The following is an 18,417-nucleotide window of genomic DNA, read 5'->3' as shown; positions in this document are numbered from 1 at the left end:
TTGTAAAAATATATCTTCTAATAAACTAATCATTTTTTTTTTTTTTTTGACAATTTACAGTAATACTTTTCTTTTGGTATACAAAATAGCATATCAAGTCAATTTTGTATTATTTTCATTTAAATACCGCACCCCACGGTATTCATACACATCTTTGATTATTTAAAATATTTATATGTTAATAATAAAAAAAAAAATAGAAAAATAAAAGATAAGATATTTGTACGGATTTACAAATACAGGATTGACGTTTGTATATAAATATATACAGCAGTCGTAGGATCAAATCATGGAATAAAACTATTTTAGCGATGGATGATTGGCAATGGAAATTACAATAAATAAATAAATAAATAAATAAATTAATAAATAAATAAAAATAAAAATAAAAAAACAAACAACGAGATAATATATATTAACACAAGTTATATAAAATCTGTAATATGTTCCATCTCACAAAAATTCTGCATTACCATCAAAATATAGCTGCAAAGAACAACTTTCGTCAGACTTTTAACATTCACATATACAAATGTTCACTCATACATATTTCCTATATATATATACACATATATATGCATATACATTATATATAAATATACATACATATACATATTACAATATCTACAATGAAATGTCCTCCAATTTAACCCTTTCGTTACTGTTAATCCACATATGGATAGATAATGCAAAAACCCCATATATATGACTTATTAAATCATATAGGATTTGTATAATTTATGAAAATATTATATGAGTACACTTATATAGAACAATAGTCGATTTAAAGCGTTCAGTAAGAAAAGGGTTGATATAAAAGTTTCCATAAAAATTGAAACACAATTTTGATAGGACGTTTCATTGTACACAAAAATTCTGTATACAAATATAAATATATTTGTACATGTATGCATAAATATATGCACGTATATGTATATATACATATACATATATATATATCTAAATATATTATATTCCCCACTTTTGTATATTACACATATAATTATAGAATTTCTACCAGTTTATAACAATAAATATTATACGTATGTATTGAAAACAGTAATAAAAAATATGTATATGCGTTTTGTATATGTGGCATGTGTATTTATGTATGTAGGTATGTATGTATGCATGTATGTATTGTGTGCCTGTGGGAAAGTGTTAATATGTTAATTTATTATTTAATATAACTGTTGTTGGTTGTTAAACGACGATGATTTCTTTTTTTTTTTGTTTTTGTTTCATCTTTTTCACATAGTTTTGTGTTTCAAATTTCCATTGCGAACGTTAGAAGTCTCGGAAGATATTTTGTTGGAAGTTTCAGTTGATCTTTCTGGAAGACGTGAACTTAATAAATATGGTAAAATGACTATAGCAACCAATCCAAAGAGATGTGGTAACAGGTACATGTACCTGTAAAAAACAAAACAAAAGTAAAATAAAAAGAACATTATTATAATTAATTATTAATATTAAATAATAATATTCAATGATTATTAGGATAAACTTACAGGTACAGTCTAATGCTCGGTAGGAACTCCAAAAGAATAAAAGCGAACGATATGTAGGCCATAATAATTCTTGTTGAGATGAATGTTATCACATCGTAAATGAATTTCATGTTTTTCGAGCCCAAAAAGAATGGCCTAATATAACGACGTACCTAATAACATAATAAATAATCATGGTTAACAAATTAAGCAAATAAATATCTCATTTAAATATTTAAATGAAGACTTTGCACTCGAGGTCTTTTTTCACTTGCGCTAATCCAACAACTCGAGACGATTTCAGTCAAATTAGAAAAACACTTTACATGTACTTTAAAAATTATTTATAAACAAACAAACGTATATATACAAATAATCAAATTTTAACAATTGATTTATTTTTATATGAAAAAAAAAGAAACATTAAGAAATAATATACTCTGTAATTAGTTTTTGTATGATATTTCGTAAAACAATACCCAAAGATGCATCCTAAGTGTTTATCAAGACACGTATCACAATAATATGTTATTTCCGGATTATTTTCAGATGTATTCTGATCAGAGCAAACTTTACAATCTCTTTTAAACCCTTTAAGCATTATCTTTAAAGAAATATTTTATCACACATCGTAAATAAGCAGATAGAGTTAACAAAAGATTTGAAATCAGCCGCTGGGCGCCGTATCGGCGCCGCTCGAGTTGCTACTCAATCTGCCATTATAAATGTGTAATAATATAATCGTATTACTTACATTACGAGATGCTAATGTGAAGTATACTCCGTTGGCAAAGGTAAAATAATAACCAGGATAAAATCCATGCCATAAAGCTGATAAAGCATACGTAAGTAATATCTTTTGTCGTTTAACTCTATCGTAAACCATTGATCTCAACCATCTATTGGTTCCCATGTTCCAATTGGTTATGCAGTCTCTTAAACTAAGAGATGTCTATAAAAAAATAAACAAAATATATTACAAATGAAATAAGCAACAATAATATGGAAATATAATACAAATTAAATACAAATTATAATATTAACGCTTTAATGGCCGCTCATACAACATGTGTGTGATAGCCGGAACAACCGTTATTGGCCGTTATTTATTTATAACTTTTGAAATATTTAAAATTATATAAAATTAAATTTATTGTTGTTTTTTGTTTTATATTAATTTTATTGTGACGTTTGACTGCGTAGTTGTGCGGCCATTATATATATGTTTTATGAAGTCAGTAGTTGACTTCGGCTGTCCCCGAACCAGTCCGGGACTGTTGTGCATATTACTTCGGACTGACTAGCATATCTGATCATCCTCTTAATTTGTTCGTCAGCCTTCTAGGCATCCGTCTGTTCGTTTTTGTGTGAGTACGTACGTCACATAACGCGTCATGTCATCCCACTTGTCCTGGTTCTGAGTCATTGCGGACACTATGTTGTCCGGGGTCAGATCTCCTGTTCTAATTCGTAGCGTTCGTCTGGCGTCTAGCGTCTGTCCACCGCGGGCACACGAAAAATGTGTGTTCCGTGTCGTCCTGTGCATGTCCGCAGTATCTGCACGACGGGGATGTTACTTTCCCCATACGGTACAGGTACCTGCGGAAGTATCCGTGGCCAGAGAGAAACTGGGTTAAGTAAAGATTTATTTCCCCGTGGTTCCTCTCCGATCACGATCGTACGTCCGTTATGAGCCGTCTCGTCCACCTGTCTTTGAAGCCTTCTGTCCAGCGGGTTTGCCAGCTGCTAAGAGTCTCTCTCCATGCCTCTGTGGCGGCCCTTTCCCGTCCCAATTCTACACTTGTCGCGAAGATCCTTTTGCGCTTCTGTGCTAAGAGATCTACGGGAACGACGCCAGCTATCACGAGCGCCGCTGCCGCGGAGACAATGGTGCGGCCATTAAAGTGTTAATTATTGATTATAAGTGTATGATTGTTTTACACTGATTATATTACCTCAAATTGAATAACATTAATATTGGCAAATTTATCCCATCGTGGTTCACCATTTTCTTTGTAACCATCAAAACCAAGTCCTGAATTATTACAAATGGCGTCGGCAAAGATCCAAGCATAATAATATTTAAAACGTACCAACGTAGTAACTACGATTATGTACCATAGTTTATAAAATAATGATTCTTGTAAAAAGTCATCATCTAAAATAAGAAACACCAAAAATATTAAAACAAATAATCAATCATGTTTTATAAAATATAAGTATAAGTGTATGTGAGTGTACAACACAAAATTCAATATATAATATTATAAACATTTTGTAAAAATAATCAATAACCTTTTAATTTTTGAATTGAGAACGATGGAATTAAAGAAACAAAGAGAGCAGCGCACATTAAACTAGCTATCACTTTTTTAACAACAATTTTCATCGGTGATGGTTCTAATACAATCTCGTTAACATTTTCCAATGTTTTCTCATTGTTCTGACCCTAAAAATATAAATAATATATTATTATATAATAATTTTAATTAATAATTAATATATACAATTAGATAGATAGATAGATAGTATATATATATAATATATATAATAAAAAATAATAATTAATAATTATTAATTATTAATCGTTAAATTAATAATTATATAATTAATTAGAATCTTATCGAACTAATAGAGATAATCATGACCCTTTGTTAATAAACAAATAATTCGCAATAAAATAATATTACAATTATAAATTGAGATATAAACTATCCTATCTTTCAAGTTGGATGAAACTGCATACAGTGTGCTAAATTTTATTAAAATCGATTCAGTAGTTTACGAGTCCATTGCGGACAAACAACGTGACACGTTATTTATATATATTAAGAAGAAGAAGATAATAATATAATAATTATATTTTAATAATTATATTATCATTTAGAGAATTTTCAAAAAATTGTGAATCAAAATGATAAATTAAAATGATGAATTAATTAAATAAAAGAAATAAAATTATGAATAAAATATTTGAAAAATAGATTAATCTCACCGTCAATGATTTAGTAGCATCTTTCATATGATCACCATTTATAAAATCGATATAATCACGATAAAATATTACTGGGCCCGCCATTAAAGCTTGAAAGTGAAATACATAACTGAAGTATTCCATCATCGTTGGCATTTTACTAGAATAATATAAACAATAAATTTATATAAATTTCAATACATATATATATATATTGAATATAAATCAATTAATTAATTAATTAATATAAGTGTCCTTTCTTTATTAAAGAAATTGTATACTTTATATGTTTTCTACTTTAATCTAAAAAAAATAAAATAAAATAAATCAAAATATAAATCTTTATCCCGAAATAAATATAAACGAACAATAATAATAATAATAATAATAATAATAATAATAAAGTATTGTATAATAATTAAATCCTTTACTAATTAATAATTAAATTACAAAATATCTACAAATAATAATTAAACAAACACGTGCATGCCAATGCAATTGTAGAAGATCAAAATTCGTCAAACATTTTTTTTTTGATCCTCTTCTCGTTTTTTAATCAACAACAAAAATATATATATATATTTCTATTATATACAGGGTGTCATTTAAGTCAACCGTTTTTTTTTTTTTTTAAATATTCCACCCTGTAACATTGCACATGATAAATTTCAAATATAAATAAATAAAAAGTACTAACAAGTAGACTTAAAAGCGTATAAACTACATTTTATATAAATTCAAACTTGCTTTTTACTATATAAATATAATAATATAATAATAATAATAATAATTAGATTTAAATATTTTACGCATTCATCTTGACAATAATTAAATAACAATTCTAATTAAAATGAGGGGCAAGAGAGCTAGGCTATAAATAGGCGTCATTCATATTTTGCTAGAAATATTCTTTATGTCACCTAAAATCACCTACAAATGAAAATCGAAAAAAAAAAAAAAAAAAAAAAAAAAAAAAAACTAAGAATAGACTAAAAAGCCAAGCTTTGAATATACATCATGCTCCTCTAAATATATATATATATATAATAATATATATTCTCTTTGTCTCTCTCTTTCTTTTTTTTTTTTTGGTTTCTATATATATGTATATATATATATATTTATATATCACATAAATAATATATGCGTGAGAGACTAATATTTAAATCTAACCAACGCGATGTAGCTCGTTTCCTCGTTTTAGTTCCCACATCCTAAGATCTTTCTCGGACTCGGTTTTAATTATAAAACGCGTGCACTCACTAGACGGCTTGGCGTCGTTGTAAGGGTGTTAATTCCTCCTTATTCCTAGCCAATCCATCGTGCAAGCTATACGCTAGACTCGTTACTTTTTGCGTGATAACCATGAGAGGACCTACAATTTACAAATATATATTTAATACATATATATATAATTTTATATAATATAATATAAAATATATTAATATTTTAAATATATATTATATAATTTAACAATTATATTTATATATATACTAGGAGTGCCCCGCCATGTGTTGCTGTGGCTCACAATCAATCCGATACACACGTCTTTAAGTCAACGAATTACCTTATACCGCAATCTGTTAGAATCTTATCGAACTAATAGAGATAATTATGACTCTTTGTTAATAAACAAAAAATATTGCGAATTATAAATTGAGATATAAACTATCCTATCTTTCAAGTTAGATGAAACTGCACATAGTGTGCAAAATTTTATTAAAATCGGTTCAGTAGTTTGGGAGTCTATTGCGAACAAACAACGTGACACGTAATTTATATATATTAAAATAAGATAAACTATCCTATCTTTCAAGTTGGATGAAACTGCACACAGTGTGCAAAATTTTATTAAAATCGGTTCAGTAGTTTGGGAGTCTATTGCGGACAAACAACGTGACACGTAATTTATATATATATTAAGAAGATAAGATAATTTAACAGGCAGGAGGACGAAAAGTGAGAGAAGGTGCAAAGCTCCAGGTATAATAAATGGTACAGGTTAGTGATAGCGGAAAGAATACCGAAGAATTTGGAAAGCAAATGGAGTGAAGAAACGAAGAAAAGAGTGGCGAGATTCAGATTAGGGAATGAGATGAGGGAAGAGAGATATTGGGAGGAGGAGGAGAGGAGACGATGCAGGGTGTGCGGGTGGGAGAGAGAGACGTGGGAGCATGTGATGGAAGGTTGCGTCAGAACGATAGATGAGGAGGACGGGAGAGGAATAGAAGAAATGATAAGAGAGATTTTAGATGTGAGTGTAATAAGGGAAGAATGGATGAAGAGGGTTGAGAGTATAAGAGAGGGGAAGGAGAGACAAGGTTGGAAGTGAAGGAGGTAGAAGCGGGGTTGTAGGACGAGGGGAGGGGGAAAGGAGAAGTGAAGGGGAGAGTAGTGTTAAGATAGGTTAAGGATAGAATTGTAAAAAGAGTGTAACCCTTCGGGGAATCAGTAAAATGTATCTGTAATTTTTAACAGTTATATAATATTAAATTTATAAATTATATAAAATTATATATTGAATAGGCAATTAAGTAATTGCGGATTTTGTCGATAGATGGCTTTTTAAAATCAGCAATGAGACTTAGTTTCCAACACAATAATTATACAGGGTGATCTGTAACTGGTGGTACAAGCGAAAAGAGGGTGACACCAGTTACAGATCACCCTGTATATATATAATAATTAAAAAATATATATAATTAATACAACAAATTAATTTTTCTAATTAAACGTATAATTTTACTCAAAAAATATCTATTATTATCATCAAATCAAATTTTCATACCATTCTAATTTTAAATAATGATAAATTTGAATTATTTTAAAAATGTTATTATAATATTCTTTTTTTTTTTTAATTAAACATACCAGTAATGTCTAGAGTATACGAGCCATAATCGTAAAGTTGTCTGTGTATGTGTATAGTAGACAAATATGCTAATGCAACGACAAGAACAGCCCTAGAAAAAAAAAATTATTCATTAACAATATTATAAACAATAAAAAAAATGATTATAAAATTGTATGTAATATATGAATATAAAAATGTATGAATATTTATGGTTCGTTAAAAAATATTATAATATATAATATATCGATAGATTTTCTATAATATTTTATATAATATTTAAAAAAATTTAAAAAAAAATTTAATTTTACGCCTGTTCATAGGCAACCCTTGATACTCGTCTGTCGGTACGAAAACTGTATTTAACCCCTGCTGATATGCAACACGTGTTACGCTCGTGTATGACGATGTTGCATACCATTAAGGATAAAAAAAATGTATTTTTTCTTTTTTTACTGATAGATGACGCTCGCAAACAATGTTATCGACAGAGTATGAAGTATTGCATATCATCAGGCGTCCACAATTAATTTATATCTATAAATATGAATGAGTTATTTATTCATTGCATTATTTTATATTCATAGAGAAAGTCTTTCGACTGTTTTTTTTTTTTTTTTTTTTTTTAAGATTTCCTTTATAAATAATTTATTTATACGAAGTAATTTTTACCTTTGCATACAAGCAGCATTTTGTGTTCTCATTGCTGTATAACAAAATACTGGAAGACCCACCAAATGTACAGCTTGTCTGTATAATCAAAATTGTTATTATTTTATTATATTTTAATATTCAATTATTTACAATTATATATTTAATATATAATTTACCTGCCAAAGCAGAAATATCCAAGCGCGAGACCAATGGTAAGACCAAACCAATGTCTGGTAGCTGGTTTTACTACTTTATGACTTAAAGATGACCTGAATAATCCAGCCAATAGCAATGCAATGAATTGCGTTATAACAAAGTTAGCCTAAAATTAAATAAAAACAAATATATTAATATTATTATTATTAAATGTAATATACAATAAATACAAACTAATAGAAAGTCTTTAATAATTTAACACCCGGTATATATATATATATATATACGTATCCTCTTTTTCTTTTTCTTACAAATAAGATAGAAAAGGAGGAAAAATATGAAAGAATAATATAAATTGATAAAAGACGGGAATTTACTGAAATAAAATTGACATTTCTTATCGACATTGTTAATAAACTGATAAATGTAATAATAATAATAATAATAATAATAATAATAATAACAACGCAAATATGAATAATTACGTATAAATAATAAATAAAATATGACATTTAACATAAAAGATACAGGAAAAAAGAAAATAAAATGAAGATAAGTATGTGCTTTCTTCTTTTTCTTCTTCTGCGGTGGTTCCCACTTAATAAATTTATTATCATTAGTGTTTTCTTTGTCAATTCAAATGTAGATAATGACGTAAATGGTAATTATAGAATTCCACTTTTGACTATTGTTCTTTTTAATTAATAATACTAGCGTGACATGTGAAACATAATAAGCAAGACAATAGCTCATCTGATACAATGCAAACAATGATGTGCTATATTTAAATAACTACTCTTTGGCTTGTTTAAAACAAATGACTATTTGTTTTATTTCATACTTGTTTGTAGCGTTGTTTCATTATCTCCTGTTATAACAATTATATAAGTTTAATTTATTTAACAATGGGAAAAATTCATTTATATCAGCAATATTTAGTAATAGGTGTATAACTTTGTTATCAACATTTTTTTTCTATAAGCCATCTGTAGGAAAATAAGGGAAGCAAAATTGTATAACTAATATAATAATAAATATACATAATTAATATAACTATATATATAACAACTAGGGGTGACCCGCCACGCGTAGCTGTGGCTCACAATTAGTCCGATACACACGTCTTTAAGTCAACGAATTACCTTATACCGCCATCTGTTAGAATCTTATCGAACGAACAGAGATAATCATGACTCTTTATTAATAAACAAATAATTCGCAATAAAATAATATTGCAATTATATATTGAGATATTAACTATCCTATCTTTCAAGTTGGATGAAACTGCACACAATGTGCAAAATTTTATTAAAATCGGTTCAGTAGTTTAGGAGTCCATTGCGGACAAACAACCTGACACGTAATTTATATATATTAAGAAGATTTGTTAATATAAGCAATATTCACAAAATAATAATTAATAGTAGTTATTAACATGTGTACAGTTAGTATAGTTATAATATATGTAATAGTGAGGTTATATATTTTAACAATAAAAATTATATATTATTAATAAATAAAATAAATCAAATTTATTTAAAATAAAAATAAAAATAAAAATTGCATATACAAATATTAAAATTTAATGAAACATTAATTATAACATAATAATAATAATAATTTATTGAATGAATGATATGACAAGATATTTATCAATTACATGAGAAGATAAAGTCAAATAAAATGATCTTCGACCAATTAACGATTCAATGTTACATATCACAAAAATATGATATGAACTAGATGAACTTTGATAGAAGTAATTAAATCATTTGAACTATCATAGTTTATCCAAGTTAAAATGCATTTAACAGTTTCTTTTTTCGAATAACAGAACTGGAATACACCAAAGTCCCCCGAGTATATGGAACTTCCCGGGGATCCCTCGACGATTATGGCAAACAAAACGAATGGAATACGCATGTATATAACCCGTACATATGGTAAGATTAGTATATAAGAGAAAGACATCAGCAAAGAAAGCACAGTTCAATTCACGAAGTCACAAAAGAAGATTTCATTCTGAGTTTCTTCTTCTACTCTATTATCTGTAATTTGTTATAATCTAATAGAATAACTGAATATCTCTTTCTATAACAATGAAGTTTCAATTGTTATTATATATCGCATCAGTTGCGATTACTTACTCTAGTGCAAATTTGGATAATCTACAAGATGCAGCTGCTATTGCTGATTTAGAAACAGTGGTAAGTTAATTTTGTTATTTTATTTTATAGTTATAAAATAAACTGTTTATTTGTTGTATCCTAAGATTTTGAATAATTTCTAAAGTAAAAGTTATATTTGATATACCAGTTTATATACTAGTATAGTTATAATTAAGAATATTAAACTTTCCACTATATAAATATAATATTCATTCATTAACATAACTTAGGTTATGTTGTTAATATATAACATTATATATTATATTATATATAATTATATTACACATACAATATATATGTTATATATTATATTATAATATTATATAATATAAATATAATATTCATTCATTAACATAACATAGGTTATGTTAATAATTATTAACATACATATTATTTATAATGCAAAATATTAAACCTTCGATTATATAAATATTAGGTTATGTATTAATGAATGTTATTATGTTTGTATAAATATAATATTCATTCATTACCATAACATAGGTTATGTTAATAATTATTAACATATATATGATTAACATAACCTATGTTATATTAATGAATGAATATTATTATTATTTAATAATGAATTTATTTTATAAGAATCTAAAAGTAATGTCTTACTGTTTTTCAGAATCAACGTTTACCCCGTGAAGTTGATGATCCTCAAGGATCAGTTGTACTCCGTGGAGAAAAACCATTGAGCGGTCCCGATCAACGTGCAACCATCAATTTAGAGTTACAAAGAAAATTGAATGAACATACGAATGTTTACGGTGGTGGTCATTACACCGAAGGAGACCGAGTGAGACCACATGCTGGAATAGTATACGAACGTGAATTTGGAAATGGTTATATCAATGGACGTGGTCAAGTACAACCAGGTCCAAGAGGAAGATTGGAACCATCATTTGGATTAAACGCTGGATTCAGATTCCGTCGTGAAGCTGATCCTCAAGGATCAGTTGTACTCCGTGGAGAAAAACCATTGAGCGGACCTGATCAACGTGCTACTCTAAACCTTGAGTACCAACAGAAACTAAACGAGCATACTAGTGCTTATGGTGGTGGTCATTACACCCAAGGAGACCGAGTGAGACCACATGCTGGGGTGGTATACGAACGTCAATTTGGAAATGGTTATATCAATGGACGTGGTCAAGTACAACCAGGTCCAAGAGGAAGATTGGAACCTTCATTTGGATTAAACGCTGGATTCAGATTCCGTCGTGAAGCTGATCCTCAAGGATCAGTTGTACTCCGTGGAGAAAAACCATTGAGCGGACCTGATCAACGTGCTACTCTAAACCTTGAGTACCAACAGAAACTAAACGAGCATACTAGTGCTTATGGTGGTGGTCATTACACCCAAGGAGACCGAGTGAGACCACATGCTGGGGTGGTATACGAACGTCAATTTGGAAATGGTTTTGTCAATGGACGTGGTCAAGTACAACCAGGTCCAAGAGGAAGATTGGAACCTTCATTTGGATTAAACGCTGGATTCAGATTCCGTCGTGAAGCTGATCCTCAAGGATCAGTTGTACTCCGTGGAGAAAAACCATTGAGCGGACCTGATCAACGTGCTACTCTAAACCTTGAGTACCAACAGAAACTAAACGAGCATACTAGTGCTTATGGTGGTGGTCATTACACTCAAGGAGACCGAGTAAGACCACATGCTGGAGTGGTATACGAACGTCAATTTGGAAATGGTTTTGTCAATGGACGTGGTCAAGTACAACCAGGTCCAAGAGGAAGATTGGAACCTTCATTTGGATTAAACGCTGGATTCAGATTCCGTCGTGAAGCTGATCCTCAAGGATCAGTTGTACTCCGTGGAGAAAAACCATTGAGCGGTCCCGATCGACGTGCTACTCTAAACCTTGAGTACCAACAGAAACTGAACGAGCATACTAGTGCTTATGGTGGTGGTCATTACACCCAAGGAGACCGAGTGAGACCACATGCTGGAGTGGTATACGAACGTCAATTTGGAAATGGCTTTGTCAATGGACGTGGTCAAGTACAACCAGGTCCAAGAGGAAGATTGGAACCTTCATTTGGATTGAATGCTGGTTTCAGATTCAGACGAGATGCTGATGAAAAAGAAGAAGAAGAAGAAAGTATTGAAGAAGTAGAAGAAAGAGAAGAATAAAATCTCACATAATATACACATAGAATATATTTAAACATTATTCTATGTATTTGCATGTAAATAATGAATTATACATGCTAGGTATTACTTAGTAAACGATAACCCACGTGAATTAGATTTATAAATAAGTACTTTTAGTAATAAGTTTAATATTTAATTATACTTATAATGCTAATATTCTTATTTAATTAATGAAGTATTTTATGTTATAAATTTGTATGTTTTTATGAAAATAAATTATTGATATTAAATTATACATGTTAAGTGTTAAAATGAAATGTTTGTATTCTTTATAATGTTAGCAATCATTGGAAAATACTATAGTTGTGAAAATGTTCGTGCACATAAGTTGACATACTTATTGACATAGACTGTACATTTCAACGGTACTACTTTGAAGTAGAGACAAATGCGTACTTTAAACTAACTGGAGGCCATTGATCTCTCTTGACAATTCTACTCAGTTCATTCGTTTAATCTTTAATTTTAAAATGATACTTTATTTGAATAAACATTGAAATCAATCTCAATATATCTTCATATAATAAATATTCATTTTTGAATTATTAATGGGTTTTTAAACGAAGTAGAAACGAATAGTATAAATTATTTTATGTAAAGTTTATATTTGGCAAAAAAAAAAGAAAATAAAAGAAAATAAATTCTGATTTATTATTGAAAATTATTCATAAACAATAAACACATAAAATATATTTATTGAAGAATATTCTTATTAGAAAGTAAATTTGTAATATCTATTTAAAATCACATGATAAATATTGTCTTAAAATGAATTCTAATTAATTTGGTTTAATAATTATTCAAATATTCTTTAACCCTTTTAACATTTCACAAATCTTTTTATGCTATCAAATTTATGATATTTTCAAATGAATATTCACACAATGTATTTAAGGACAAAATAAATAATTAAATTTTGTATTTGAATTATTGATAAACATTTTATTTATGGAATTTTCAAATTAACACTAAATATACCAGTCATTTTGACTAGTGTGGTAGAAATAGGTATACTGAAAAGAAAATGGTGGTACATCTAGTGTTATTATTCACAATAAGTAATAATATTTTGAGATAAAATAAATTTAATAATTTCTCACAAAAATAAAAAAAAAAATGAATAAATAAATTCTTTATTAAATTAATAAGAAATATTATTTAATATATTTAATAATATCTTATAATAATCCTTAATAATAATATTGTTTTACTTAATTCATTTTTATCTGCAGAATTATAAATAATATTAATATTATTACTGATAATTGAAGTGTAAAGTGTTATATAAAATTATTTATTATGTGTATTCAATTAAACATATTATAAATTAAATAATTAATAATTAAATAATATTAATATTATTACTGACAATTGAAGTGTAAAGTGTTACATAAAATAATCTACTATATATTCAACTAAATATATATATATCATATATTATCTTACAATGAAGTATATATATATGTAATTATCTATTACATATGTAATATATATATATATATATATATATATATATATATATATATATATAATATGAATATGATATATTATATTACAATTAAGTATATGTATAATATATAAAACTTGCATATTCTAAATTTCGACGTTTAGTATAATAACAAATGACAAATCATATTAGAATTCTTGAATATTTATTAGATTATAGAATTAGAAATGATTACAACATATATATATACATGTGGGGTGTGAGAGTGTGAGTGCGTGAGAGTTTGAAAGGTATGAGTGAGTTAAAAAGTGCCGTGTGTAATTTGACAAAGGATGACGATGAACAAAAGCAAAATGAACAACCGAATATCGCTATCAAGAGTGTCACTGAAAGAAGTAAATAAATGAAAAACGATCGAGAATCAGTCATCGTTTAATAGCCGAGCAAAGAAGACATTTTATCATCACTTTGTATTTGTATTTGTGTATTTGTATATCCGTGAAGAAGGGTTTTTCTTTCTACATCAACCTATTAACACAACACCGCGGAATTCTTTCCTTTTTTACTTGTTAGATATCCTTTAGGAAGACTAACAGGAGAAGGGGAATCCCATACACATACATATATAATTCTTTTTAACACATTTACAGCTGGCCCCGCGAAAACGCGGGTTTCTGAGACTGTCGCTTGAGTAATTGCCTCACGATGATGTGGATTTTGTTGTTGTTGGTATAAGTGTCTTACACATCGATTTGTATTTACTTGTCACATTGTGTTGACTATTCATTGATCAGAAACAAGTGAATAAGGCCGGCGTTTGGGGTTTAAGTGGCTGATACGTTGCCGGTGCTCAGGTTTTAAATGTCTCTTAGGTCACCAGCTGACAATGTGTTAATATTAAGTAATCTTAATCACTTAATTTATTAATATTACTAAAAATTGGTATAGGCAATATAATAAGTGTTATCCATAATGAAAAAATGATAAAATAAACATGTCTCAATTATTAAAATGTTGTCACAGATATCAGTGATTTATTGAGAAAAAAAGGAAAACAAAATTTAGAAATAGATAATGTAAAGATAATTTTTCACATTTATTAAATTCATTTTTCTACTATTATTAGATAATAATAATAATAATAATAATTTAAAAACTATCATTATTTTTTCTGTTACTTTCTTGTTTTTCTAATTTCTTATCAAATATATAAAATATATTAACACTAGATACATCAGCGCAGTTCATTTTGACAGGTCGGACTATTTTTAATGATTTTTGTAAATAATTAAGCGTTTTGTTATTTAAAAATGTCTACAAATTCATTAATCTATTAAAATTATTATTGTTAAACGTTTTTTGTTATTTTTTTATGAGTAAATAAAAATTGGAAGTCTCAAAAAGCATTTTTTTTTGTATACACCTGTCATTTTGACTAGTGTGGTAGAGATAGGTTATAGTGAAAATGGCGGGGGTATATATCTAGTGTTAAATATATAATATAAAAAATATCTAAAATAATAACATATATTTAACAAAAAAGAAGAAGAAAAAGAAAGAAAAATAGAAATAAGAGAAATTTTTAATTATAGTAATAAAATAATAAAATAATAATCATAATAATAATAATAATTAAACCTATATCATAAATAAGTTCTCAAGTTATAACGTGTATATCTATTTGAAATGCTTACGTTACTTGTTTATTATTAGAATCAGTAACACTCTGACGCACCTTTCGATAACATGAATATTGATCGATAAAAAGAAAAATAAAAAGAAATATAACATTACATTAACATTAACATTAATATTATTATTATTATTATTATTATTATTATATAATCTGAAAAACACACATTACTTGTCATAAAAAAAAAAACAATAAGAATCATTTATAAAAAAAATAAAAATTAGAATAAAAATAGAAATAAATCATAAAATGTAAAAGTAAAAAACCAAATAAACACATACACAGACACAATAAAAAAAAAAAAGATGTATAATCAACCATGTTTTTGTTATACAATCTAAAAAAAAAACAAAAGAGGTTAGTTCATCATAATAATAATAATAATAAAAAAAATGTTTATTCGAGAAAAATAAAACGTTTCAAATAATAACATAATTTTATATTATTATGATGAACAAAGTAACAATTATAAATAAATAAATAAAATATATCTATAAAGAGATTTTTAAATATATATATATAAAAAAAAAAAATAATAATATAGGAACATATTTTATGAACATATGATTCATTGAATAATATCAGCTGATCGATGACCCCTATTTACAGTTTCGTACTACTTTCATTGAGACGTAATACATGAATGAAATGTTACATGTATATGTGACGAGAGGAAAAATATTCAGTTAAAAATAGAATTCCTGTGTGTGTGTATGTGTTTGTATGTGTTAGTAATTCACGTATTTTAGGATTCCACGTTTGACCATTTGTGGAGATATTAGAGTGGATTAAAAAAAAAAAAAACAAAAGACACAAATAAAACAAAATGATTAAAATAATACCTGTTGCATGTACATTATATATATATATATATGTGTGTCTCTCTGTGTGTGTAGTATATGTACAGAATAGAACAAAAGTTATTTCTTGATTATATATTATTTTAAAAATTAATTATAGTATCATTTATTGTGTCAACTTTTTTGAGGTTAATATTTGATTATTTGATATAATTTGCATGTGAAACTGCAAATCAAGAAACTGTTTGCATCATGTTATATTATATCAATACGTGATCAAATCCTTCTATATAATACAATCATTAATTTTGAAAGGAATTTAATCTATTTAAAGTAAATATAAAAAGTCTTTCTTTAAATCAAATTATTATTGATATTAATCTTTGAATTTTGATAACGATTATACAGCAGTTATCAATTAATCCACTTCATATATGATATCATATACTTGTATATATATATATATATATATATTTTAAAATCAAAAAAAGATACTATAACTATATATATATTTTCCTATAAATATTTAACATAAAATTAATTGGAAAATAAAAAAAATAAAAAAATGAAATATAAATACAATAGATATAAAATATCAAACAAATTAAAAATAATAATAATAATAATAATAATATACATTTAGTGTTGAATTATTATGGTCAATTGTCAATTAGAAAATAATTTGAGAGATTAAATCCACCTGGCATTCTCGATTGCGACTAATAGTAGGACATTTTAAAATTATACTTTAATAACACACACACACACACACATACATACATATCTATATATACATACGTGTATATATTCATCATAAAATTATGAGAAAATAAACGGCTACGGTTTATTCTTATAAAGATCGATTTAAAATATTTATTCTCTCTCAGGAGTAATATGTTTACAAAAAAAAAAAAAAAAAAAAAAAAAAAAAATAAAAAGTGCAAAGTGAAGTTATCGTCGTAAAAAACAAATAGTATCGTATATAAATGTTCTTTCGATAATCGAAATCAAATTTTAAAATGGCTGCGTTAAAAACACCCTCGAAAATAAATTAAATTAAAAAAAAAAATTATACTATTATAATTAAATATATAATTACATATAATTATATATAAAATGATTTATATTGGGAAAGATAAAATGAGAAAAATCTTAACCTCTAATTTGAAAAATAATACTAAAACACGATGAAACAAATTTGACGTTTGATCATTTAATTTTGAAATTGATATAAATGACGTATATATAAATATATGTATTTATTATTCTTATTAAAAAAAAAAAAAAAAAGAAACAGAGCGAATAAAAGAGAAAGAAGGAACGATCGATGCAGCTTCGCAAGGTCCATGTACAGTCAACAGGCGATAGAAGAAGATTTAATAGACGCTCGTGCGTCGTTAAAATGACGCGGAAAAAAAAGAAAAAAAAAGAAAGGAAAACAAAAGAAATAGATTAATCGAAAGAGAAAAAGAAATGAGAACAAAAAAAAAATATATATATATATATACTGTATATATATCGTTATTATTTTTCTAACCTGATCAATCGGCAAGCCGATGAAATCTGCGAACCATGAAAAAGTCCGGAAACCATCGTAGTAGTTTAAAGAATCAGCCATAATTATGTAGATGATAAATTTAATTAATTAACAAACAAAAAAATAAAAAAAAATAGAGAAAATATTTGTAGAACTACAAAACACTTGGTGGGGCACAATCTCACTATTTTCACTACACTTATTATTCACTTGTCACTTCAACGTGTTACTCCGAACCCGTCTCGCGCGTTACTGAGGCACGTTCCCCGCGAATCGAGAAGCTTCGGTTATACTCGACTAAGGTCGCACGAATTCGGATCTGAGCATTGGTGTTATCTCAGGAGCCCTCTCATTGGCTAATTTTTATCGCGCGTTACACGTGACGTTTGAAATATTTAATATGCATTTAAGTGTCTTTTTTTATTTCTTAAATATAACACGTGTCACCTTTTTAAAATATAATTAGTTTAG

At 27.1% G+C, this 18,417-nt stretch overlaps 2 protein-coding genes across 2 annotated transcripts; one reads left to right on the top strand and one right to left on the bottom strand.

Moving 5' to 3' along the window:
* Positions 1–386: 386 nt before the first annotated feature.
* Positions 387–18,211, bottom strand: oys (lysophospholipid acyltransferase 6). Its single transcript, XM_089173966.1, has 11 exons — positions 17,947–18,211; positions 8,146–8,291; positions 7,988–8,065; positions 7,336–7,427; positions 5,728–5,839; positions 4,486–4,624; positions 3,786–3,939; positions 3,446–3,648; positions 2,245–2,442; positions 1,512–1,663; positions 387–1,413 (listed from the first exon to the last, which is right to left on the bottom strand). The coding sequence occupies exons 1-11, from the start codon at positions 18,025–18,027 to the stop codon at positions 1,251–1,253; spliced, it is 1,518 nt and encodes a 505-aa protein (XP_089030092.1). The 5' UTR covers positions 18,028–18,211; the 3' UTR covers positions 387–1,250.
* On the top strand, positions 10,086–12,704 carry LOC149032136 (uncharacterized). The gene is made up of 2 exons (XM_089173803.1): positions 10,086–10,332; positions 10,925–12,704. Exons 1-2 carry the CDS (start codon positions 10,225–10,227, stop codon positions 12,446–12,448), a joined length of 1,632 nt encoding a protein of 543 aa, XP_089029929.1. The 5' UTR covers positions 10,086–10,224; the 3' UTR covers positions 12,449–12,704.
* Positions 18,212–18,417: the final 206 nt, after the last annotated feature.

Source organism: Polistes dominula, unplaced genomic scaffold (assembly GCF_049000335.1).
Source record: "Polistes dominula isolate Pdom_NZ unplaced genomic scaffold, Pdom_raw_medaka contig_75, whole genome shotgun sequence".
NCBI classification, from domain to species: Eukaryota; Metazoa; Arthropoda; class Insecta; order Hymenoptera; family Vespidae; genus Polistes; species Polistes dominula.
The sequence above is the reverse complement of the archived record's forward strand: the minus strand, read 5'-3'. Positions and strand labels throughout refer to the sequence as shown.